This window comes from Danio rerio, chromosome 8 (genome assembly GCF_049306965.1).
Source record: "Danio rerio strain Tuebingen ecotype United States chromosome 8, GRCz12tu, whole genome shotgun sequence".
Taxonomy (NCBI): domain Eukaryota; kingdom Metazoa; phylum Chordata; class Actinopteri; order Cypriniformes; family Danionidae; genus Danio; species Danio rerio.
In genome coordinates, this window is record NC_133183.1 from 59,517,953 (window position 1) to 59,544,453 (window position 26,501).

At 36.5% G+C, this 26,501-nt stretch overlaps 2 protein-coding genes across 11 annotated transcripts; one reads left to right on the forward strand and one right to left on the reverse strand.

Moving 5' to 3' along the window:
- Positions 1-2,174: 2,174 nt before the first annotated feature.
- On the reverse strand, positions 2,175-22,754 carry hnrnpk (heterogeneous nuclear ribonucleoprotein K). Of its 9 annotated transcripts, none has more exons than NM_212994.2 (16): positions 22,684-22,754; positions 20,560-20,669; positions 19,697-19,794; positions 19,514-19,570; positions 18,929-18,972; positions 15,915-15,987; positions 12,771-12,884; positions 12,550-12,678; positions 12,168-12,478; positions 9,133-9,183; positions 9,001-9,043; positions 8,288-8,300; positions 5,769-5,804; positions 5,615-5,676; positions 5,365-5,534; positions 2,175-3,019 (listed from the first exon to the last, which is right to left on the reverse strand). In NM_212994.2, the coding sequence occupies exons 2-16, from the start codon at positions 20,615-20,617 to the stop codon at positions 2,989-2,991; spliced, it is 1,290 nt and encodes a 429-aa protein (NP_998159.2). In that variant the 5' UTR covers positions 20,618-20,669; positions 22,684-22,754; the 3' UTR covers positions 2,175-2,988. The 9 variants fall into 9 exon arrangements, 5 of the variants coding, with proteins under 5 accessions (NP_998159.2, XP_009302555.1, XP_073765379.1 ...); XM_009304280.4 differs by having other exon boundaries at positions 2,180-3,019; positions 20,560-20,689; positions 22,684-22,718; XR_012383655.1 differs by lacking the exon at positions 8,288-8,300 and having other exon boundaries at positions 2,180-3,019; positions 8,990-9,043; positions 22,684-22,718.
- Positions 22,755-22,882: 128 nt separating this feature from the next.
- Positions 22,883-26,501, forward strand: rmi1 (RMI1, RecQ mediated genome instability 1, homolog (S. cerevisiae)). Of its 2 annotated transcripts, XM_073909218.1 has the most exons (3): positions 22,883-23,084; positions 23,613-24,079; positions 24,648-26,498. In XM_073909218.1, exon 3 carries the CDS (start codon positions 24,679-24,681, stop codon positions 26,236-26,238), a length of 1,560 nt encoding a protein of 519 aa, XP_073765319.1. In that variant the 5' UTR covers positions 22,883-23,084; positions 23,613-24,079; positions 24,648-24,678; the 3' UTR covers positions 26,239-26,498.

The window sequence follows — 26,501 nt, forward strand, 5'->3', positions numbered from 1 at the left end:
CTCTCACGTGTGTGTGTGTGTGTGTTTGTGTGTGAGAGAGAGAGGGAGCGGGGTTTCTGTCTTCAAGCGGATTATAGATGCGCAAAAATGCGCAAACATTCGAGTGAGGCTTAAAGAAATATTACTAATGCTGCAAAACATATGCAATGTGTCATAATTTGCACACCATTTACTGGTTTCAAGCTTAATGAGTATGATTTCTATCCTAAACTATTGAAGAAAGCTGGAAACCTACATTGACTTCCATATTTGTTTCTCCTACTATTGAAGTCAATGGCTGCAGGTTTTCAGCTTCCTTCAAAATTTCTGTGTTCAGTAGTGAGTAAATTGTCATTTTGGGGTGAACTATTCCTTTAAGTTCACAATTATTTTTATATTAAAAACCTATTAAACAGTATATCCTGTGATATGTTCAGAAATCATGTCTTTTAGCTATGCTGTCAGACTGCATTCTTTAATGGCCAATAATAACTTATACCAGAAAAATTACTTTAAGACCAGCTAAAATATAGCTATTATCTCACAATTTTTTAAACAACTGTCTAAGAGATTGCTATATGAAATATGCTATGATGAAAACTGTGTCAGGCCGCATTTAAACAAGGTGTGAAGAAATAAAGATTACGGCTGACCAAAGTGCAAAAACGTCAAATGTCATATGGATACAAAGCAAAATGAGAAGAACACAGGGCAAAATGCATCATAACAGGTCAACAAGTGCCTGAAAGTTTTAAAGATACTATTATATAGCCACATACTGTATAATAGATATGGTCTATTTTTCAAAATTAAGAAAGAAATTCTCCAGTGTGCGACTTGGAGTTCATATTTTATATTTAATGCAATGCATTTCAGACAGTTCAAGACATTAAAAATGCTCAAAGTAAAATAAGTTTTGGGAACTACATTGAAATGAGTAGCCTATCACAAATGAAAAAAAAAGTGTGTAATCAATATATATTGCTGTAATCATTATTGGTAATAACTCTATTTTAACTATTAATTAGCGGCTTATTAACTACATTGTTAAAAAAAAGTTGAGTCAACTTAAAATTTTAAGGCAACAAACTTCTGGACATTTTTGAGTTAACTCAACTTAAACCGAGTCAAGTGAAGTAATTCAAGTCAAAAATGTCCTGAAGTTTGTTGCCTTAAAATTTTAAGTTGAACTATTTATATAGTGTACCTATTATTAAGATATCGGCTGTGTGATCTTATTGTATACATCAAATTAGGAGTTCATTTAGGCGAAAGTTATATTTAATGGTTTATTATTTATATAATAGAAGTGTACCTTAAAGTGTGACCTGAAAATTACAGACTTCTTTATCATACACAAAGTGTGAAGACAGATTACTGTTGGCCAAAGTCCAAAAACGCCTGAAGCATGACCATAGTTTGAATTGATGTGGAGAGAAGACAGAATATCAAGAGTTTTTTTGTAATGGTTATATTAGCCTTTATATGTTAAGTAGTAATAAAGTGCGTTATCATTACTGAGATTGGCTGATATAATTTATAATAACTTTATAACTTTATATATAACTTATTTAGATATTATTTACTTTAGATATAACTTTATTACTAGTATCGGACTGGATCCCGTTTTGCCTTCAGAACTGCATAATAGCATCACAGTTGCTGCAGATTTGTCAGCTGCACATCCATGAAGTGAATCTCGCACCACATCCCAAAGGTGCTCCTTTGGATTGAGTTCTTATGACTGTGGAGGCCATTTGAGTACATTAAACTCATTGTCATGTTTAAGAAACCAGTCGAAGATGAATCAGGCTTTATGACATGGTGCATTATCCTGCTGGAAGTAGCCATCAGTAGATGGGTACACGGTGGTCATAAAGGGATGGAAATGCACTGACCTAAACACATTAAGTTGCTGCCATGTGATTGGCTGATTTGCGTTAACGAGCAGTTAGACAGATGTACCTAATAAAGTGGCCAGAACGTTTATAAATACACACAAATACATATTTATATACACATATATATCTTTACTTTCATTATTTCACCACCCATGGCATACTTTATAACTTTCAAATGACTGTAAAACTATATAACAGTGAAAAGCATATATAAACCTAATGTTAGACATTCTTAATCCAGACATGATGATTTTCATTACAAAGGATATGACTGCATCAACAATCACACAACACTGAAAAAAATGGCAATTCTTTTATTAATTCAGACAAATGACAAACTCTACAAATGTGCCTGGCTGAAGAACTTGAGACAAATTTGAGTACAAAAATAAAGATAAAATAAAGAAAGGGAGAGTGAGATTTACAGCCCTGCTCGGACACAAATACAGTCTAAAACTTCAAAATCCACTTTAGTTCTTTTCTCTAAAAAAAAAGGGATGCAGGATTACCTACAAAACAAACAGCGGAGGTAGAGAATGTGAACACTAGATTTTAAAACCCAGCAAACAGACAGGAGAGAAGACATACAAAAAGTACTGCAAGCCTTCAGTACCTAGAGAAAATATCTGCATTTCTGAGGGAAAAACACACACGTGTGGAACAGAGAGAGTGTAAAGGTTAAACTCATATGTCCGTAGTATTCATCTTCCATAGTATCACTGGATATTTACATTTCCTTCTCTACCTAAATCAATTTAATGAAGAGCGAGCAAAAAAACGTGTACATTCTGGATCAAACGTTTAGGAACAGTGGAAAAAAAAAAAAAACGCAACTCACAAAACATTCACTTCAAAAGAGGGGAAAAAACCAACAACAATAACGTCATCCTGTTGAAAAGCCGCCTGCTCGTACAGGTTGAGTGAAGTGAAAGTTGGCCCATATAAAATGAAGATTTATAAAAACAAAGCAAGAAAAAAAAAAGAAAGAAAGAAAGAACGATCCCACAAAATCCACAATGAAGGACAGGCGGAGACTGGGGCTGGTTTGACTCTGGTAAAGGTGGTGTTGAGCTGCAGCTGGATGGAGATCCTGAGAAACGTGGACTGCTTAGTTCTGGCGTCCCAAGAGGTGAAGAGCGCTGATGGACACAACAAGCAGGAGAGAACTTAAGAAAGCAGTCCAAACTGAACAAACATGCCAATATTCAAAAGGCACTACAGTTGAAGTCAGAATCATTAGCCGCCCTGAATTATTACCCCCCAGTATATTTTTCTCCACGACCTTTAGCCCCTTTCACACAGTGATACCGGTAAATATCCGGAAAATTCCGGTAAATTCAAAAAAGCGCTGTTCACACAGGCGAGGACGTTACGGAAATTTTCCGGAAAAGAGCGTTTACACATCCATTCCAAAATACCGGTAAATTCTGACATCATTCCCCACAAATGAGCTTTAAACGGCTGCGCTTGTATTTGTAAACATTTGACTAAATTACAAACTCTGTGGATGATCAATATTGTGAACAACTTTCGCAGGATCACTTTCGCATGTCGAGATGTTCATAATATGTGCGTGTGCAGGCGCTCACAGGCTGTATCACAGGCACACGCAAAGCTTGAAGGTAAACAAACAGCGGCTTATCATAAGCATCTTATCGATGATTATTTACACAGTTGGCATTAAGAAGAACATATAAACATTATCTGACTAACTTCTAGCAGCTAAATGTGTCTGGAACAATATTCAAAGGCTTTTATTCTCAGAAAAAATTGCGCGGACCGCGTCTGACTGTTGTGATTGCTTATTCCAGCAATCTTCCTTCTGCATTTACACAGCGCAGCATTCCGGCAAATTGCCGGTAATGTTACAACTTCTCTTTCCGGAAAATAGCCAGAACGAATTTACCGGTATTCTCAAAAAGGACCTGTTCACACATACAACCTTTCCGGAAAATTGCCGGTAATTTTCCGGAAAGGTCTGTATGTGTGAAAGGGGCTATTGTTTGAACGAAAGAACATAACATTTTAAAAGGGTCACAAACCACCCAAACGCATTTTTTAAGCTGTTGCCAGTCATATATGTGTCCCAAGCTGCTTAAAACACTATTAGGACACATGTTACACAAAAAAGTGAAAATAAGTTGTTATTTCAAGCAAACTCATTCTTCCGTTTTGAAAAGAAATTTTGAAGCTACGTCACGGCGATTAGATCATGTTGGAACAGAAAAAACTGTACAAAAGCACGCACATCTCTCTGAATTGGGTGCTCAGCCAAAACCGCAAAAGGTGCAAATAAATGTCAATCAAAGGCGGCAACACCAAATCTCCAAAAGTACAAATTTATTAAATTAAAAAGGCTTACACTGCGGCTGGAGGGGCGTCCGCTGCGTGGAAGTGTGCGGGATGAGTTGGTGGTTTATTCCGCTGTGGTAGGACTAATAAAGAGACTAAGCCGAAAAGATAATGAATGAATGAATAAATGAAAGTTTAAGTAGGGGTTTGGTTTAAAGGTTTGTTGTATAGTCTGGTGTATCCTGTTATATATATTTATTTTTTCTTTATTTTTTACTTTTTTCTTTATTATAATTTGTGATGTAATATTACGGTTTATTGATTTATTTATATATATTTTTTTGTAATTTGACATGAAATATCAAAGCTATAGACCAGGGGTCACCAATCTCGGTCCAACTTGCTTCAACACACCTGCCTGGATGTTTCAAGTATACCTAGTAAGACCTTGATTAGCTTGCTCAGGTGTGTTTGATTAGAGTTGGAGCAAAAATCTGCAGGACACCGGCCCTTCAGGAACAAGTTTGGTGACCACTGCTATAGACTATATGTGAATGTGCATACATGTATTTCTGTGTATATATGTATACATGAATGATTGTGTATGTATACATATGCGTGTATGTATATGTGGGCATATATGGGAGAGGAGATCATGTGATCCGGAAGTGTACAAAAAGGAGCACCTGATTGTGATGAACATTGTCTGATGAAGAGCCGGGTGGCTCGAAACGTTACACGCTCTGTGTCAGCCTTTTTAATTGAATAAATTTGTACTTTTGGAGCCTTGGTGTTGCCGCCTTTGATTGACATTTATCATGTTGGAACAGAACATTCAATTGCAACAGCAGAGCCCTTCAACAGCCTCCGATTCCGCCGTTTTGGAGTGAAAGCAGTCGGCTGTCTATTGAATCATTTTGCTGTCGGGATGGAAAGCAGCTGCTTTGTTATTCATTTATTTAAAAAGAGCATTAAAGCAACCTGAAAGACGACAATTCAACACTTACCATCACAATCATCTGCACTTTTAATAGCTTATTTTACAGACTTATAATACTCTGTTGTTCTATTGAAATGTTCACTTCAAAATAGCCGCAACGCCATCTAGTGGCCGTTTCCCCAAATCGCACTAGAGTATCGCCTCTTGGTGATTCTTTGCTCTCTGGTGAAATGAACTGAATGAAGATCATACCTGTTCTGTAACAGGTACTGAGCGTTCTGGATCTGGTCTTGGGTTCCTGTGATGGTGATGATGCGATCCTCTGAACCCTGGAGGGGCTCGTCGATTTTGATTGACGCTCCAGACTCGTGGCGAATCTGCTTGATCCTCTGTCCTCCTTTACCAATGATGGATCCCGCCAGCTGAGAATCACAGCAGATGCACGTGAATATGCGTTTCATGAGTGAACTGCAGTAGGTGTGGTTGTAAATGATTTACTCACATCTTTAGGAATAGTCACTTGTGTGGTGATCACAGGACCGTCACTGTAACTGCTCCTTCCACCTGAGCACATGGAGACAGTAAAAACGTGTTAAAATGAGAGGTTTACAACTGGACACGACAAAACAGCTGGCCCAACAGGATGAAACACTCACCAGACTGATAGGAGGAATCCCAAGACGAATTACTATCTGATTTAAGGGGAAGAAGTTAATAATGTTTACTGGATTTGGGTCAATTGGGCCACTCTTTTGTCTTCTCAATGCCAAAAAAAACCCCTCAAACTAATTAAATGTAATTTACATGGTACATATTTAAATCTAGAGCAGGGGTGCCCAAACTCAGTCCTAGAGGGCCGATGTCCTGCAGAGTTTAGTTCCAACACCAATGGGCTTTACACACACAGACTTTTAGTTTTCAGCCAGGCCGTCTTTCCATTACAAAATTTTCACGTTTAAGATCTGATTTCTTTAAAAATCAGCAATCTTCACTGCCTGGTATACGATATATAGTGGGTCTAAAAATAAGACAAGAAGCACCGCATTAAATTCCACCCTACCCCCCATGTCTTTAAAATATGATGGTTTATTTTACCCCAGTATTTTAAGCGGAATTTCTGCGCTAGCCTGCTGCTACTGACGTCTTTCATATCGTTTTACGCTTGAACAACTAAATGAATGCTTTAGTCTATTTAACTGAATGTATTGCAATTACATTACAACATTGAAGCTGTAAAAACAACCTTGTGAAATTGAAAATAGTCACTTTAAGCTAGAGGTCTGCATTCCCGCGGCTGTCCCGCGGGTGCCGCGGGACCGACTAGATTTCTGCGGCGCGGGAATAAATTTCAGAATAAATCGCGGGAGCGGTCGGTAACGGGTTTAATTTGGGACGGGAGCGGGCTGTTTAGCAATATTGCAGATATTGCTATGCGAATGAGAGAGCTTTGCCTGTGTGTCTGCTTGGTGCTTATGTGTGTTAGTGCGCGCGTATGAAAGAGAGAGCTTTGTGTGTGTGTGTGCTTGGTGCTGTGTGTGTTTATATATATAAACTGTATAGCTGGGTGATTTTCGGTTTTGTTCTCCCCCGCTCTTTAGCGGGATCGGGTGCGGCGGGTAGAAAACGGGGCTGGTTGGGCAGCGGGATAACAAATTCTTAATATAATATTTAGCGGGTTCAGGCTAAAACCTGGCGGGTGCGGGATTAAAAATTTAGTCCCGCGCAGATCTCTACTTTAAGCTTTCACCGGAAGTTTATGATTGTCTTTATAATTCTAGTTGTGCATAGAGCCTGTTAAGACTGATTTATACTTCTGCGTCAAGCGTATGCTACGGCGCAGCCTACCTGCGGACGCATAGCCCTCGCCGTGGCTGATGTGCACCTCTCAATAAATGTAACTACATGTCGCAACGACGAGAAGCGCAAGCTCAGTGATTGGTTGGCTTGGAATCGCTGAAGAATGTGGGCGGGATTGAGAGCCGCACAAGTGCGTTGGAGCGACTGTTTACAAGTGTCGAGTCTTGTAGAGTCTTCCAGGCAGGTATGTTGAAGGAAGTGAATGAAATGAAAATTAAGTTAGTGTCCAACGTTGGACAGACGTTGCATTTGGTCACTTTCCAATACAACCTAAAAACAACCAAATATTAACATTTAATAATGTTACAGTTTGACATTGTGTTGACCAGGCATGATACGATTTGAAAAAGTCAGGGTTTTAAAACCGCCAAAATGTTTTGTAATACTGTTCCTAAAGTAGGTGTAAGATTTTTTTATTTACATCCTTTTTTTTTTTTTTAGGACAAGAGTATCTCCAGCAGAAAAAATATACAAAGATGCCGTTTTAAAAAAAGAAATCTGTGTTTTTGAAACTAAAGAGGACAGCAGAAGCCAATGATTCATTTGAATTGTTTAGCCTGACATGTTTAATGTTCCAAAATATTATAAACCTTTTAAAAAATTAAATATATTGTTTTTAAAAGGGAAAAAAGTTTTTGTACAGACATTAAAAAATAATATATTATGGAGCAGTAATAACACAACGGTGATATTTTTATCCAAGGTATTATACAGTCAGAATCTTATACCGGCCCATGCCTAGTGTTGGCGTTACCACTATGACGTCTATCAAATGTTAGATTTTGGTTGCCATACCTGATGAATAAATGTCAGTATTTGATGTCAGTATGATTTGGCTCAAAGCTGGATTTTGTTCACTTATCATCGCAACCTTAAAACAACCAAATATCCACATCATTTGAGGTAGTAATTGGATGTCAAAATAACGTTGAATTTTAAAAACCCGACATCATGACCTAAATTTAACCTAATATTAATGCCTCATGACATTGTATGCCTGCTGGGAGGACACAGATGCTATATGAATGCAGTAAACATGTGGAAGCATTAAAAGTGTTCAAGACTGGAACAAGTTAGGGCACCCCTGCCCTAAAGAGATGGTAACAAATTAAAGATGGGATAAGAGAATATATTTCATAGCTTGGTGGATATTTTAGATAAATCCACTCCTAAACATCCTTAAAAATATACAGTTTTATTGTAAATAATATATAAATAAACAGAACAAAAATATCAAAACAATTATATTCCAAGTAAGAGTATGCAAATACTCTTAATATATAAATATAAATATTTATATATATTAGGGAAAACTTACCATATCCATCATTCTGCAAAGTAACAGAGAACAGAACACAAAATGTGAGAATCAAATTTAAATAAGCTTCAAATCATGTCAACGTTCAGAAAACAGCATGTCTGTGTCTTTATATCCACATTGGCTACAAAGTAAACATCATCAGCTTTGCATGCTATCCGCTTGTTAAGTGTGACGTCACGCAAAGCAGTTTCCGGGTCCAATCGCTCCATCTGTATGAGACTAACAAACGGCAATCATACACGTATACGAAAAGCTGCAACACTTTCGAAAATCACATTCGCAATATTTATACCCATGCCTAATATCCGATGGCCAGACAGTGATAAATTTTTTATAAATTGTTAAAATATTAGTGTTGAAAAACGAATTATTTACAAATAGACATCTGGTGAAATTATATATTCCATATCACAATAAATATCGTAAATTATAAAACATCGCAATGTCAGTTTTTTCAATATTGTGCAGCCAGAATAAATGAGTTTTTTTTTTTACTTCAAATGTCTCTCACTTTTTTCTGTTTTTTGCAAACTAGGGAATTTTATTTGAGATTTGGCATTTACATCACTCGTTTCTAATGCGATAATTCAAAATGGATACGAACAGTTATGGAAAGCCAGCTATTAAAAGTGATTCACAAAGATGTTTTGTGGGTGATGTATTGAAATGGAAGTAAAGATTAAAAAAATGACAAAAGACTAAATACTGACCATGCTGCCTCCGTAACGGTCATTACGTCCTCGCCGTTCACCACTGGAGAAAAAAAAAAAAAAGAGCAAGGCAATAAATATGGCATACAATCAATGAATATGCCATACAAACAAAGAAGATGCAGAACTTACTGCCGCCGCTCATCCATGTGGCCACGCTGAGAGCTGTAATACTGGTCATCACTGCAATGATACAAACATACAGCGCATCCATAAAATGCCATTTAACAATAAGCCAAGTGATTTATTTAAAAGGTATACACGCCATTTAAAAACTATATTAGCTTTCTTTTTTAGTTTGTGATTAAAAGCAGATTTTTTCTGTTTACTTGCACTTTTGATTTGGAATATTTATTTGATTTGGCTTATTCTCTGCTTTGTACACTCTTTTTTTCTATCTATTAAAGTGACTTAATTACATTTCTAATAGTCTAAAATTATTTATTGTGTGTGTTGGTCATAAATTACAATAGAAAATTCAGACAGTGAGATGCCAGTACTCTGTTTGAACTGAATATCTTTCTTTAACGTTCATTTATTTCTGTGCGGAGGATGCACAATAATGGATTTTTGAATTTCAAAATGGCAATACAGGGTAAATGCAGGAATCTTAAAGGTAATTTCAATACCTTTTTAAGATTTTTAAAGACCTCAGAATATCGCCACTTCAAGTTCTAATCAGTATCAAACCTTTAACTTAATAAACAGTTGTAGTTTAATAGATCAATGGAGCGCAGCAATGCAAAAAAACTCTGATAAGCTCAGAAGAAACAAAGCTTGAAAGAATAAATGACGCGGTTGTTTTCAGCGACAGGCTTCAGCCACTGTTTAAACTTACCTTTCTCCAACCAGGAATAAAAAAAAAACTTACGGTAACACTTTATAATAACAACACACTATAAATCATTTATTAAGCGTTAGCAAATAGTGAATTCATTATCTGTTAAGCATTAACTCGACATTAATATGCTTTAGTAAGCAGTTTATAATTGCAGCTACAAACGCTCTATTGTTGACTTACAAACATATTTAAAATGTGTTTAATAATTGTACTTTCATACTTTAATAATTTATTTTTCATTACTAAATTAAGTATCGCATTATTTACAAACCATTTGTATTTAAAAGAGTAGTTGAGAGTTTTTAGGATAATTTAGAACGAGTGAGTAAATGATTAATAAACTATTGAAATCAACGTTTATATGTCTTATTATTTAGGCATATAGTAATGGTTTAGTAATCTAGTATAGTTTTGTGACCTAATCTAAAGTGAGGACTATTTATGCTTTATAAGTTTTTTATAAATGACAATTAAACGGGCTCAGTTAAATAACATTATTCATTCCTATTTATTTAAAGATACACAAATGAAACTGTACTTCAAATGAAAAATAAATCTTTGTAAGCTTATCTAAATAAAATCCCTGTAGAGTTTAAACATCACATCTTATTATATTGTTAAATTATGATATTGTTGTTGTTTTATCCAGTTTAATGTCGTATTTTGACACTCCTGTTATGGCAATGTTTAAACTTTACAGTAACTTTGATTTTTAGACAAGATTGCAAAGATTATTGTTCATTTGATTCTGAGCCTTTAATTGTCATTTATAAGGGATTAGTTATTTATAATAGTTATTAATCATTTACTAACTCATTCTGAATGATCCTAAAAACCCTCAACTACTCATAAATACAAATGACTTGTAAATAATGCAATCCTTAATTTAGTAATAAAAAATAAATCATTAACAGAGTATGAAAGTACAATTAAGCACATTATAAATGTGGGTATAAGTCAAGAATACAGCATTTGTAGGTGCAGTTATAAACTGCTTACAAACATTAATGTAGAGTTAATGCTTAACAAATAATAAATTCACTAGATGCTAATGCTTAGTAAATGATTTATAGTGTGTAGTTATTATAAAGTGTTAGCAAACTTACATTTTCCCTATTTTCTGTCTAGTTTCGCTACATGGGAAGAACGTCACATCACCTTCCAGCATTTGTCGCAAATTGTGACATCACCGGACGGACGAACTTGGCCGGAAACACCCCTGCCCAAATCAATCGCGTAGCTCGAGCACGGCGTAGTTAATATTAGAAGGAAATTAACTATATTTATGCTATTTTGGAGTAAAAACACTTTGGACAACGCTTGAACAAAACTGAAGACCTCGTAAAAACACAATTAAGACTTTTTAAATACCTTTTATAGACCTTAATTTTCTCAATTGATCTATCAACTTTTAATACTTTAAGGATACCCTGCAATATTTAGTGTCAGAATCAAGGGTTCTCAATCACATTTAAGCATTTAGCAATATTATACATTAGTAGTCTATCAATCTAGCTTTAGGAAAATGGATTGAAAATTAAATGCATTTCTGAAAATAATCATATACAGTGGAGGAAAATAAATATTGAACATGTCACCATTTTTCTCAGAAAACATATCTCTAAAGGTGTTGTTGACTTTAAATTTTCCCCGGATGTTAGTAAGAAAGAAATCCATATATGAAAAGTAAACAAATCTAATTAGTTTACAAGTTATGTATATCAGAATGAAATGACAAAGAGAAAAATAAATTATCACATGAAGAAAGAATGAATATCAACTTAAGTCCAACATCTACACTAGCAGGAGGATGAAGATGAAACCAGGGTGGACATTTCAGCAAGTCAATGATCAAAAACACAGCCAAGGCAACTCTCAAATGCTTTCAGAGAAAGAAAATCGAGCTGTAGAATGGCCCAGCCAATCACCTGACTTAAACCCAATAGAAAACACAAAATAAAGATCAGATCTGATAGATGAGACCCACAGAAGCATCAAGATTTCTACACTCTTGAAGTCTGAGCAAATAATGTGTCTTCATACTCCATATGATAGGCATCTTTAAGCGGCCATCACCAATATAGCATTTTATATTAAGTATAAAACATATTTGAATAGTTCAGGACTTTCTCCTGGTGTCATGTCATTGTCATAAACACATTTTTCAGATTTTTTTTTGATTAGTTTAACTTTTTTTTTTTTTTTTTTAGCAAAATCTGATTCAATTCCATGTCAACAGCTCCTTTAGAAATATTAATCCCATGATAAAACAAGACAACGTGTTCAATACTTATTTTCCCCTTGTACATTTATCAAAGTGTCTGACCTTCTCCTGTGGTGTGGGGGTCCCATATTTCGTGGAGGACGAGGTCCTCTTCCTCCTCCTCTCTGTGATGGAGGTGGGCCCCTGCGTGGGCTGATGTCATCATAGTCTCTCCTGCTCTGCATGTGGTGTCCGCCGCCACGACCGCCAGAGGGCATCCGATCAAATCCACCGCTGCTGCTGCGCCCCCTCGAAGAGAAGCCTCCCATAGGCCGACGGCCCCTCTCTTCATACATCACACCGAAGCCGCCATAGTCGTAGGTCTCATCGTAAAAGTTAGGGTCATACTGCTGAGCACGACCTTTAATGGGAGCCTGGAAAGAGAAAGAACTAATTAGAAACATGTTCAACAAGCAAACCAGGAGTCAAATGATTTCAATCTGACCTCCACGATGAGTTCGAGCATAGTTTTGATGCACTGCACCACCCGCTCTGCTTTGCCCCCCACCAGCACCACACGGTCAGTGGACTGAGGGCAGCACTCCTGAAAGAGCTTGATGGTGGTCTGGGTGCTCTGGAACAGAAGCAGATAATGTGTTATTTGATCGACGAAGACAACATCAGCTATACAAGATATACCCTTCATATACTGAATTCTCATCTTACGTCACGCAGTTCCTTAATCTTAGCTCCTTTCAGTCCAATGATGCTGCCAGCTAAGCTCTGGTGAATGAGGAGCCTCAGTTCACAGTCAAAGTCCACACCCTTGTGATGCTGATACTGCTCAAACCAATGAGAGGAGAATCAATGTCATTCATGCAACATATTTAAAAAAATTTACATTTGACAATAATTCTTTAAAGAATAATCAAGTTTAAAAAAGATGCAGATAGATATACACTTCCTGACTTAAGTCTTGGTGCTTATCCAAGTTTTAGGTACAACAAATAATAACCTGACTTCTAGTTGATCATTTGGTATCAGAAGTGGCTTATTTAAAAGGCAAAACCCTCTAGATCAGTGGTTCTCAAAGTGGGGGTCGGGACCCCTTGAGGGGTCGCGGAACAATGAAGGGGGGGGGGGGGGGTCGCCTGGTGATTTCCAAAAATCTACTTATTATTATTAGGCCATAACAATTACCATATTTTATCCATAACCAACTGATGAGAAAAAAACAGCCGTTTATAGTAACAATAGTAGCTTATTTACTTGTTCTATTGGATTGCGACCCCTGGGGTTAATACATTATATTAAAGACAGCAATAGCGTCAGATGCAGCAGATTGATTTTAGAACACCAGGTTAAACTTTCTGGCCCATTTACAGCACTGACATAAATAAAAAAAATTAAACGAAGAATAGATTTTGGTCTATTGGTGTGTGTGTGCGCCATTGCATGCGAGTTTTCTGTATTTATAACCACCTCAGAGGATATTGGGGGTCGCGAGTCACTGGCATTGTTATTTTAGGGGTCGCGTGCTGAAAAGTTTGGGAACCCCTGCTCTAGATTATGGTTATTTGATCAGAATAAAATATGATCATGCCTTGATTTTTAATGATTTAATTAGGACAGTAAGGTCTGACTTTGGACAAAAGTCTCGTCACTTAAAAGAAATAAAGTCCAGTATAGAATATAAAGTCATGCTGCAGTGAAAAAGGAATGAATATTGTGCATGACTCCATCATGAGCTTGGAGGACTGCATCCATACATCTCTGCAATGACTCAAATCACTTATTAATAAAGTCATCTGAAATGGCAAAGAAAGCGTTCCTGCAGGACTCCCAGAGTTCATCAAGATTCTTTGGATTCATCTTCAATGCCTCCTCTTTCATCTTACCCCAGACATGCTCAATAATGTTCATATCTGGTGACTGGGCTGGACAATCCTGGAGCACATTGACCTTCTTCGTTTTCAGGAACTTTGATGTGATACCACTGATATGCTGAATAATGTTCATGTCTGGTGAATGAACTGGCCAATCCTGGACCACTGAAGAACTTCCTGCTGAAGAATTTGCCCTCTCTGGTGGTTTGCACAAATGTCTTGATACCTCAGGCTGTTGATGTTGCCATCCACTCTGCAGATCTCTCGCACGCCCTTATACTGAATTTAACTTCAAACCATGATTTTTTTCTTCACCAAACTTGACTGATCTCTGTGAGAATCTTGGGTGCATGCGGGTTCTAATAGGTCTTCTGCAGTATTTGTGATGATTGGGATGCAGCTCAACAGATGATTCACAGGAAAAATGTAGAAAAACCTTCTGCCACTTTTCCAAATGATCAACTAGCAGTCAAATCATTATTTGTTGCTTTCGCAACTGAGATCGACGACAAGACTTTTGTCAGGTAGTGTACATGTCTGCCTCAACAAAGGGGATGGTGTTTAAATTGTTCGCAATTTCATCAGTTAACCTGTTAAATCAGTTCACAAATTGCACTTAACAATTCATTTGTGAATCAGACTGACATCTGAGTCATCGTCTCACTGATTCAAATGATCTGTTCAGAGTGAGTCTGCAGTAAACGATTCACTGATTTTCCAAACTAAACTAAATGTGGTTTTACATGTTACATGTATGTAAATAATTTATTTTTTACAAGTGGGTTCAAAACACTAGTTCATTATTAAGGTAAAGTTGGTTTTATATTCCCACATTCGTTCATTTAACTGTCCTTATATGGTTTACCACACTAATCTGAATATTGGGTCTGAAATTGCATTTAAATTACTTCAAAACAACATTAACATTTAATTGATTGTTACTTTAATGGGCATTGGCTGCTAACATGTTTTTCCAATGTACAATTTGCAACTAATACTTTTCTGAAATTATATTATTAATGGGAATGTCCGAACGTACAAATATTAAACCAACTTTACCTCAATTAGTTCATATTTTTTTAAATACAAAATTTATGCAAGTGAGAATAGGAAACTGTGACATGTATACCCCAAAATCCTAAATACAGTGGACAAAGAAGCAACAGGAAGTGAAGTAGTCTGCATGACTGCAGCGAGACTAGGAAAACACAGGTTTGGTTGAATTTAAATAACAGCAGACCACAAGCTGTGACTAGCTATTCACTAGTTTCCATCAAAAAATGTGAATTAAATTTATGCGCAAAACTGGAATATCGCATAAAATTTCAATCCAATAAGTCAAAGAGAACAAAATAGTCACTTCTTGATTATTCGGCGCCAAATATCACAAGTAAAAACTGAATTTGTTGCAGTAGCAGAAGCTGCATGAATCTTTTCCTTATTTAATAAATGACTTCAGAAGACAATGGCGACACGCAATGGCAGCGTGGTGGCGCTTGAAGGTGTGAGACGCAGGGCACACACACTCTTAACTATTCTTGAGGTAATTAATAATATAATAACACTAATACTGAAAAGATTAAGGTGTTTTATAATGACCAATCAACATTTCAGATGGTTTACAATGCAGTCAGGTTGCTGGTTTGTACGTTCACACACTTTTATATCAACACATGATCACTTAAAACAAAATCAGATTACTTTTTTTAATGTGCATACTTATAATTGTGTAAATATTGTCAAATTAAAAGATGTCAGAATTATTTTGCTAATTGTTGTAGTTCATCACATCCGGTATCCTATCAAATTTACCTGACATTATCAGGATGTTTTATTAGCATTTACTTAACTATAGACAAAAAAACTGATACTGTGAGAAATGTTAAAGTTGTCTAAATTCTTGGATTTGACAGAATATATATGCTCTATCCCTCACCAATACTCCCGTATAATTTACAAACTGTGAAAAAAAAAAAAATCTCACCTCTTCAAGAGTAGGTATGATCTTCAGCAATATCTCAGCCACCGTAGGAATATCGGCACTGACGCTTAGGATTCTGTAAAAGTGATCAAAATCGCATCCCACGGGAAGAAAGAAGCTGATATTAGACATAAAAATTGCCTAAAGAAAACGATCAGTGCTTTTGTTGGTGCAATTAAATGTGAGGAAAGAAAACAGACCCCAAAGAGAGTCAACTCTTAATCAAAGAGGAGTGAGGAAGACAGAAAAACAAACTGAAGCTCCTTCCTGTTGCTGAAATGTCAAGATACAGGGAAGGTCAGATTTGTAGTGTGATAGCGAGAGCTAAAGACTGAGGCCACATTTACACTAATGCGTTTTAGTTTTAAAGAGGCTATATAGAGTGAAAACGGTCCACATCCAAACTAGGATCTTATCTAGAGACTATTAAGCAGGAGCGAGTTGGAGGTGGTTGGAGATCAAATCTGCAGAGCTGTGACCGTTCAGGTATTCTGTGGCTCTTCAGAGAGTGCTCTGACTGGTTAATCATAGTGTGAAGTAGTGAAGTGACATAGCACGTAAATAATTCAGGTCAAGATGGTACACAAATAGGCTGGCTGTAATTTTACAACAAAAACATTAGAAAAACTGACCCCAAACTTTTGACCGGTAGAGTGTATATATGAATATTTTAAGGTTTTAAAACTATTTTATTCAGTGTAAATAATCTAGATTTGATCTCGATCTAATCCGGTTTATATAAAATAAGCCTGCTCCTGAGCAGGTTTTAGCTCCCAGACCAGTTGCTATGACAACAACTCTCAGATGAGTTTTGAAAAACAAAACGATCATGGATTGTGTTAAATAATCAAATCCAGCTAATTGAGTTATTCACGTACGAAGAACGGAGCCCAGGTTTTGGAGAGGAGAGCACACGCCAATGATTTTTCTCTATTGTATAAAAGACCCAATCAGAGCGCGATATGTCAGCAGCCATGCCTCCTTTTTCCCGACGTCTGTTTTACTACGTTTACACTGCAGGGATTCTGCAGGTACCAATTAAAAATTAAATTTTAGAATTAAACAGGGCTAAACACTAAGGATTTTATTCTAATGGCCCGGTATTATCATGAGAAAACAATTGCTTTTAGCTTGCTTTCCCTGACAAAGGGAATTTAATGGGGAATTTGCTGCAAAAATGTCTAACAGCTGTTGTGAATCTCTTTGCAATAAAAGTATACAAAATTATAAAAATTAAGGTTTTACCTAAATGTATTCTTGGTGATTGGATGGATGTCAGCCAGATTGAGTAACTTTACTTGGACGAAGCAAAATTAAGACCTACAACACAATATTTCAGTAAATGTATATCTTTTTAAGGCCTAAAATTTAGTTTTTGAAATGCAAGACTTTAAGATTGAGCAGATACTCTGACACTGACACGAAACAACAGCCTTTCCAAACGAAAGCAGCCGCTACAGCATTGGTTCTCAAACTTTTTTCACCAAATACCACCTCAGAAAAAAATTGTTTCTCCAAGTACCACCATAATGACCGGTATTAAAATACAGTAGTGTAGCGGCCTAATTAAGCAGCTGCAGCTCTGCGTAGTTCAAAAACGAGGCAGATTAATTATTATTATCATCATGAATATTTATTATTGTCAGCCACTTTAACCATTATAAATAGTTTAAACAATAGCAATGTAATGTGCTTACAGGTAAAAAATAAAACGTCAACGTTAAAATTAAAATGTGCTTTTAAAAAGTTAATTAAAAGTTACACTATTCTTAAAAATTAAAAAAAAAAAGAAAACTGCTGTACTTAAACTTAAAGTATTATCAAAAAGTAGACTATTCATCAAAACCTGGAAATGTTCCTTGTACCTCATAAATATAGGCTATATGTCATTATATTCATATCTAAACTCTTTTTGATGCATTTTTAAATATACGTTCGTCTATTTATGACATATTTGTATATCTTTGAAATCTAAACATAAACTTGTATTTTAAATATATGAATTGTATTTAAATTAGAAATTAGATCTGCTTACTGTGCATTAGAATAGGCTTTGTGTGTCAGAAAAGTAATTAAACTATACCCGTCAACATTGGAATATAAAAATACAGGATATGCCCTAAACAACCGTTACAAATAGGGGGCTGGAAATTAGCTTCAAATGACAGAATACATAACAAACATTAAAAAATGTAAAATAAAAGGTTTAGCATATTAAAATCAATTTACTGATCATATCAGTGTTATCGTACGCATTAAAGAGTTAAAAGTGTGTTCATTTTTTTACTTTAGTTATTCAGCGATTCCTCCGCATACCCCTAGAAGGAAGCTTGCGTACCACTAGTGGTACACGTTTCACAGCTTGAAAACCATTGCTCTACAGCATTTTAAAAAGTCTTAAACTCCAAGGTAGTGAGGGATGAAAGGTCTAAAAGTATCAAGAGTCAAGCGTTTTAAAACTAAAACACATTAGTGTAAACTGGACCTGAGAGAGAAGTGACAGAGCAAAGAGAGAGAGAGAATGGCAGAGATGTACATGAAGGTAGCAGGAGATCCACATCCAGGAGAGAAGAGACAGAAAAAGCAGAGACAGATGAGCAGACTGGGTAAGGGAGGGAAGGGGCAAAGTTTTAAAGTCGAACCTTACAATACAACAGACAAAAGGGAGAAAATGTATTTTGTGCTGCCCCTTCACCCTCTATAACTAAATTCAGCCTTGTATTAGCAAGAAACCTTTAAAAAGAAAACAGTGGAGTTTCCCAGGAAAACAAAAAAGCTAGTTTGTGATGTCGGAGAGGGAAACAGGGAGGGAAAGGGCTTCCTTACATGACAGAAAAGGCATTTGAATAAAGCACAACAGCATTTTAAATTCATATTGAGAGTTATGGCAGCATCATATTCATGTTTCATGGCAGTAAGGGAGTAGATTGCACATTAAAGGAAGTTAAAACAGTTCTGATATTGGCAGTAACAGAGCTGATATGACTTGGAGGTTGGAGTATCTGAGTGGCACGTACCGCTCGGGCCCACTGCTGTCTGGGACTGACACAGTGGCATTGTACTGCAGGGGGCGGGGCCAAGCAACCAGAGCAATCAAGCACACGGATGTCAATCAAGTGAGCCGCCCAATAGGAAGGGCGCGATTATGGGCGTGGCCAACCAGGGAGTCAGGAGGTCAGGCGGCAACGCAGTACGTGGCGATCCAGAATATGGGAATTGGCCATAAATAAACAGAGAAATCAAAATAAAAAACAAAAAACAAGGAAAAGGGGAGAGGGAGTGGAAGAGGAATACATTTTTTAATTGGAAACACTTTCAGTGTGACTTTTAATTCTCATAATGTTGGAGGAGAATGGACAACAGGAGAGGAACAGATTATGAGAATATGTACAAGGCCAAATATATTATTTTAGCCAGGATAACAGAATCAGAAATGCTTCAATTTGTATTTATGATATACATATTTTTCAGGTTTTGTTGTTTTTAATACATATACTAACATAGCAAATACAACCCAGTACACTAAAGACACCTGAGCTCCATTGACAACAGACTGTAGTGGGTTAAGTGAGAATCTGCAAACCAAACAGAAGAGTACTCACATCTGTGCGCAGAGCTTTAATATTTTTCCCACCCTTTCCAATCACAGCGCCTGCATTCTGGAGAGAAGAAATAGTCAGCATAAATTTATATGAAATTATATATATATATATATATATATATATATATATATATATATATATATATATATATATATATATATATATATAAACTCAAAGACTTACTTTGCTCTGTAGCAGAATTCTGAGCTCCACCATTTCGTCAGAGTTTCGGGATCTCTTATAGGGTTTTTCCTCCTCTGAATCATCAGCAGAACGCTTACCTGAAATGTCATATACCACCCATTTTTAGGATAAAAACTGTGGTAAAATTATTTTACTGATGTTGTTATACATGTCTAAATTATTTAATGCTTGAATAAATCTAAATGTAAACCTTTGTAGTTTAATTTGATTAATGAATAAAATTATACATTTAAATAATACATCAATAAATAATAACTCATATATAATTTATCTAATTAAGACAATAACAATGAATTATTATCCCATTATTATAAATAATCATTAATAATTAGTGCTGGGCAAAATAAAAAGTGATTGATCGAATTATCTATCTATCTATCTATCTATCTATCTATCTATCTATCTATCTATCTATCTATCTATCTAAATTATAACAAAATTATACAAAACAATTTTGTTACATAGATGTTTAAGTTTACATATAATTTGTATGCATGTATGCATGTATGTATGTGTGTGTGTGTGTGTGTGTATATATATACAAATTATATGAAAACTTAATTTTTCATTCAGCTAATTATTTCATTATTTTATTTTTAATATTTTGATGTATAGAAATTGCAGCTTCTAAGTTCCGTTTGTTAAAAGCAAGTGTCTTCCAGCGCTGTTTTTGTAAGAAAAGGAAAGCAAATTACATTTGTCTAATCCAAAAAATGGTCCAATCTGTGACTAACAAACTATAATGTGATCTGAACCGTGAGATCTGTGATCCGTTAAACCACTAGTAATAGCATCATTCAGAATATCACCTCCATTTATGTAGATTTTTTACTAGATCTTACCATTACTCTCTTTGTTGCTGAAAGTCTCCTCTTCCTGTGGGTCGTTTTCTGGATCCATTATCTATCTACACCTAGTGGAGATGAACAGCCCTCTCTGTCCAAACAAATGCCTAGAGGAAAACACAAATAGCTGAAACGAAAGAGAAAAAATGACGGAACAGGGTGCTGTTTGTATAATCATTTCAGTGATATCATCAGAATGAACATTAGCATTGTTTGGATGTTCAGACCGGGCTCTAAGTTGGACTAAACATCAACAACTCTCCCATATGTTTAGCATGGTGTTGGCCAAGAGAGGGATTCTGATAGAGTAGAAATACACGACACCTTTAAGTATTTTTAAATGGTTAGCTGAAATGGTTTCTGTTCTCAAGCTGGTCAAAGGTTACATTTCTTTAGATTCGGCAAACAGAAGTTGTATGATAAAATATGGGGTCCCTTCCTTAGATGCGTTTGTTAATGATGTCTCTGCAATTTTTTTTGTAATAGAGCAATTCCAGAGTTACAGATGTGACGTTTGCAGTAAAAACTTAAAACATAAATTTACAAAGAAAGTACATGTTAACATTATATTAAAACATCTGTTTATATTTTCCAAAACTAACCAGAGAGTTAAGGAATCAGAAAAATATCAATCTGTAAACAAGTTTTATATTTTAAATGAAAAAAATAAACATGCAATTTTACAGTATACAAAATACTTTTTAGAAATTCCGTGAATTAAACTGCACAACCCAAAAGAAATAAGAGGTGCTCACTATAGAACAAAAAAATTGATGTTTTTTAATTTGACATTCTTGCATTTATGAGGGAAAAGCTTCGTTATGGATGTGACAGATGTGAAATTGGCACTTGTGTGGCTTAAATCAAATATAATTGTTTAAAAAAAACACTGACAGAGACATTTTTGAGTATGCTAAAGTACTGTAAAAAACCTGCTTACATAGAAAACCTAAAAACGGCTTTGCTATTTTGGTGAAGACTTAATGTTTTTCATGGAAAGGTTGGCATTCACATGGAATTGCACAATATTTTTTTCTCCCTCCTTTTTACGCGTCATTCTATTTTGTTTCTTATTCCATTAGTCTGGTTGAGATTTTTTAGATTGTGCTGTATAATTGTTGTATTGCTTGCTAGTGTTTTGATGCATGTTCTAGTGGGTTAATTTTGTTAACATATATACACGGTGTACACTATTGGGTGTTGTTTTCATTAAAATCTTTTATCAAAAAAAAAAACAAGCAAAAATTTGGATGTTAACAATGCATTAAAAATGCTAAACTGTGATTAATAATAATAATAATAATAATAATAAAAGAATGAACAGCGTTTTATGTATTCACCATAATTAGGCAAAGTATTTTAAGAGGAAATGTGAAGAGAAACAAATTAATGCGTTATAAAAAAAACTGAACTGAAACTAAACATTGGTTAATATTCTCTATGGATGCAGAAACGATGAATTAATAGGAAGAATTCAAATTATAGCCAGGTCAAGCTAAAATAAAAACAAACTACTCTTGGGTTGTGTTTCATAATCTGCTGTGCTGCCTATCTGCGTGTAGCATTAACGCATACGTGCTTTTAAACGAGCCAGATATGCTCACAAACTATTCACCAAGTAATATTTACTGTAAGAGGAACTCCATTGTATTTTGAGAACCAAAACTGCTGTTAAATGTAATCAAACTTCGCCATCTTCCTTATCAGCTGCCTGACTGGCTAATTAACAATGAATAGTTTCAGGAAGCTAACGAGCTAACTAAATAGCATAAAGTAACATTACTGTTTTACGAGTAGTAACGTCACTTGTTTTCCGTAGTCTCGTGTTAAATATAGATAACATAGTATTATTAACACAACTAATAACATTACTTTAGTTATGCACAGCGAACTGTGAAAATTATTGAAGATCACGGTTGCTAGCTTGCTTTAGCTAACAGACATGAAGCTAACTACACCGTAAGCAAACATAATTCTAACTGTAAGAATTAATCGTGGGCGCGGGAAAAAATACTGTTAATTTAGAGCATTAATATATTTATTACTAGATTATGCAGTTTTTTATATGTGTAAAGACGATAAAAGAGTTGATTTTTTGTATCGGGAAATGTATCAACATACCTGTTCCTATCGTACTCCCCCTTCGTAACAACAATGACGCACAAAATGTTTCTAACGCCAATAAGGCGCGGGCCAATGAAAGCGCCTCCCTCCACAATATAAACTCATTCTGATTGGTCGAAATCGCTGCATACTCGAAACCTCAGCAAGCGACACGGACAACCATTGGACAAAACCAACGTCAATTTTTTTTATGAACGCCTTCATGATCAGCAAGGCTAGTTTGATCCTTCAGAAAGCGTATGCTTTTTAAAAAAAGTTAATGTATTGAGATAAACGTATTTAAAAAATTAATCACTGAAACTGTTTCACGAGAACATCTTAGCTACAGGTTATTTGAGCAAATCACTCATTAGAGCAAAGTTACGATCTCAAATTCATCCACAGCCTGCCATTTACTGGTAAGATTTCATTTTTTATAATCATAATGCATTTAAAATCTCTATATTAAGCATATTACTTGTTTTGTATGAACTGATAATCTTATGGTTGCTTTAAACTGCACCTGGGCTACATAGAAGCTGTATATTTGATTTAAACGTTAAACTATTCTAACCGGCCACTTTATTAGGTACACCACTCTGGCGCAAATTTCTAATCAGCCAATGACATGGCAGTAGCTCAATGCATGTAGACATGGTGAAGACGATCTGCAGCAGTTCAAAACGAGCATCAGAATGGGGGAAAAAAGGGTGATTTAAGTGACTTGAACGTGGCATGGTTGTTGGTGCCAGATGGATTGGTCTGAGTGTTTCAGAAACTGCTGATCTACTGGGATTTTCATGCATAACCATCTCTAGGGTTTACAGAGAATGGTCAGAAAAATACCAAATATCCTTTGAGCGGCAGTTCTGTGGGGACAATTGCCCTATTGATGTCAGAGGTCAGAGGAGAATGGCCACAGTAACTCAAATAACTATTTGTTACAGCCAAGGTCTGCAGAAAAGCATCTCTGAACACACAACTCGTTCAACCTTGAGGCAGATGCGCTACAGCAGCAGAAGACAACACCAGGTGCCACTCCTGTCAGCTTCGAACCGGAAACCGAGAAACTGAGGCTACAATTCGAACAGGCTCACTAAAATTGGACAATAGAAGACTGGAAAAACGTTGCCTGGTCTGATGAGTATCCATTTTTTGCTGTCACATTCGGATGGTAGGGTCAGAATTTGGCATCAACAGCATGAAAGCATGGATCCATCCTGCCTGGTTTCGATGGTTTAGGCTGGTGGTTAGTACTAATTGAGCATCGTGTCAACGCCACAGCCTACCTGAGTATTGTTGCTGATCATGTTCATCCCTTTATGACCACAATGTTTCCATCTTCTGATGGCTACTTCTAGCAGGATAAAACGCCATGTCATAATATGCAAACATGTATCTATTAAAGTGGCTGGTGAGTGAGCATATATATATATATATATATATATATATATATATATATATATATATATATATATATATATATAATTTTTTTTTCTTTTCGAAAATACTAATTTATCACACTGTTATTGTACAGATCAACTTTAATCAGAATTGTATGTAGAAGCTTTTTTTAATAACTGAATAAAAATGTAAAGAAATTTTAAGTTTTTAGTTCACCCAAAAATGAAAATGTATTTTCCATCATGTGGTTTTAAAATTGTATGAGTTTCTGTCCCATGTTGAATATATTCTAGATATATATATTTAGAATGCATGTGGCCTGCACCCTTTGATTTCCATAGTATTTTTCATTCCTACAAAAGGCAATGGGTGTCAGCAACCAGCATTTTTCAAAATATCTTATTTGTGTTCATCAGTAAAAAGAAACTCAAATGTATTTTTGAACAAGTGAAGGGTGATTCACTGATGACAGAAATTGTCGTTTTTGGGTGAACTATCTCTCTAACGTAAACTGTTGTAATACAAATGTTAAATACCTAAATCTTTACAACACATTTGCCTCTCTCCATGTTTAAAAGATGACTCTCTGGTGTTTGGGAAGGTGAGAGGATGTCAGTGGGTGAAGTCCAGGTAATCCAGGCATGGCTGCGCTCTGAATGGCACATCCAGGTTCCTCCTGCCTGGCTGGATGCGTGTGTAAACTGGATAAAGGAGGAAGTGGACAGGGCATCCATACCCCAATCGCAGCTTAATCAGCGTGTCCTGGAGCAATGGCTTCTGACTGACCTTCGAGATCTAGCCCACCCAGTTCTCCCTGAAAGGATTTCTGAAGCCCAGAAAACAGTACTGAGCAATCGTTGCTGCGTTCAGATGGACTCACTACTAGACGTTAGTCAGCCTGCGTACAATCAGCTGCAGCGCATTCGAGGCACCGACTGCTCCAATGATCAAGTCTCGGCAGTTACGCAAGAAACCCAGAGGCCTTGGGAGGCCAAACCAACACGCATGCTGATGTTGCAGCTCACAGATGGAGTGCAGAATCTGGAGGGCATGGAGTACCGACCCATCCCAGCCCTCAATGCCAACCTTCCACCAGGCACTAAGCTACAGCTAGTCGGCCCAATTGCAGTCCGTCTTGGGGTGTTGCTTTTAAAGGCAGAAAACATTAAGGTTTTGGGTGGAGAGGTGGAACAGCTCTTGGAGATTCACTCTCAGAGCAGAGTGCTTTGTGGGACGCTGGGTTTACCTGAGGAGACACATCCACAACAGGAACCGGATGGCCTTGTAGCCAGTGTAGCTGATAGTGGCTACAGCAGTCTGGCATCAGAAGCTTCTCTAAGACATCCTCAATCTCAACCCCTCCCTCAAGTTTCCAGACAAGACGATTGGGATATGGACGAGATCCCAGATGATGACTTCAGAAGCATTCCTGATCATTTCGATGATCTCCCTCAAAACAACAACCCGTTAGAAGACGTTCCTGAGGATTTTGATGACATCCCATTGGATGAGTTGGACAACGTGATGTGCCCGATAGATGTAGAAGTCTCAGCAGGTACACTGGAAGACCCTGAAAGGAACAAACATGACTCGAGTTTACTTAACGGCTCCAAACCTGAAGAAGTGAGCTTTCCCTCAAGGAGTCGTCTTGGAAACTCCTACCAAAGCAGAACCTTAAATGAAGTTCCTAACACATCGCTTGCAAGCTGCTCCACAAGCACACTAGATTCTTCGGCTTGCAAAGAAACTCCCATGTATCTTTGCAGCCTACAGGCTGGCTGTTGGCCACCCAAAAGTCCTCAGGTTTTCAGACTTCAAGCTTTCATTGTCACGCTGGTGGGAAATCTGCGCATAAGTGGTGGAGTTTGGAAACTGGGAGCCACCATATCTGATGGAAGCGGGTACTTGGATGTGGATCTGTCTGATAACATGCTGTCTGGACTCATTGGTTTCTCTGCTGCCGAGACCAGAGTGTTGCGGAAAGACCTGGCGAGACGTTGGGAAGTGGACAGCGGGATACAGCACTGTCAAAGAGAGCTGGTGGATATGTGCTGTATGATGAGCGTACAAGTGGATCAGACTGGCAGAGGAGTCGTGTTGAGTGCCAGTCCAATCTCTGACAGAGAATGCTCCGAGATGCAGAAAAGAGTGAAAGAGGCGAGGAGATGAGACGTGAATACTTTTAACTTAATCCGACAGTGTTTGTGCTGATTCACTTAGTGTTTACATTGAGGTTTTAAGGGAATAAATGATTCTACGAGTCTGATGAGAACAGCTTTAAAATGTACATCATTGTATCTGATCAGTTTCAGAACTAAAAGTATTGTCTTTTTTTTTTTTTTGTAAAAAGATGTTTTGTTAAATTCTGTGTTGTGTTTAAATTTCATTGTCCTCTGTGGTTAACAAATAAATAATGTATACATCTGTTTGTA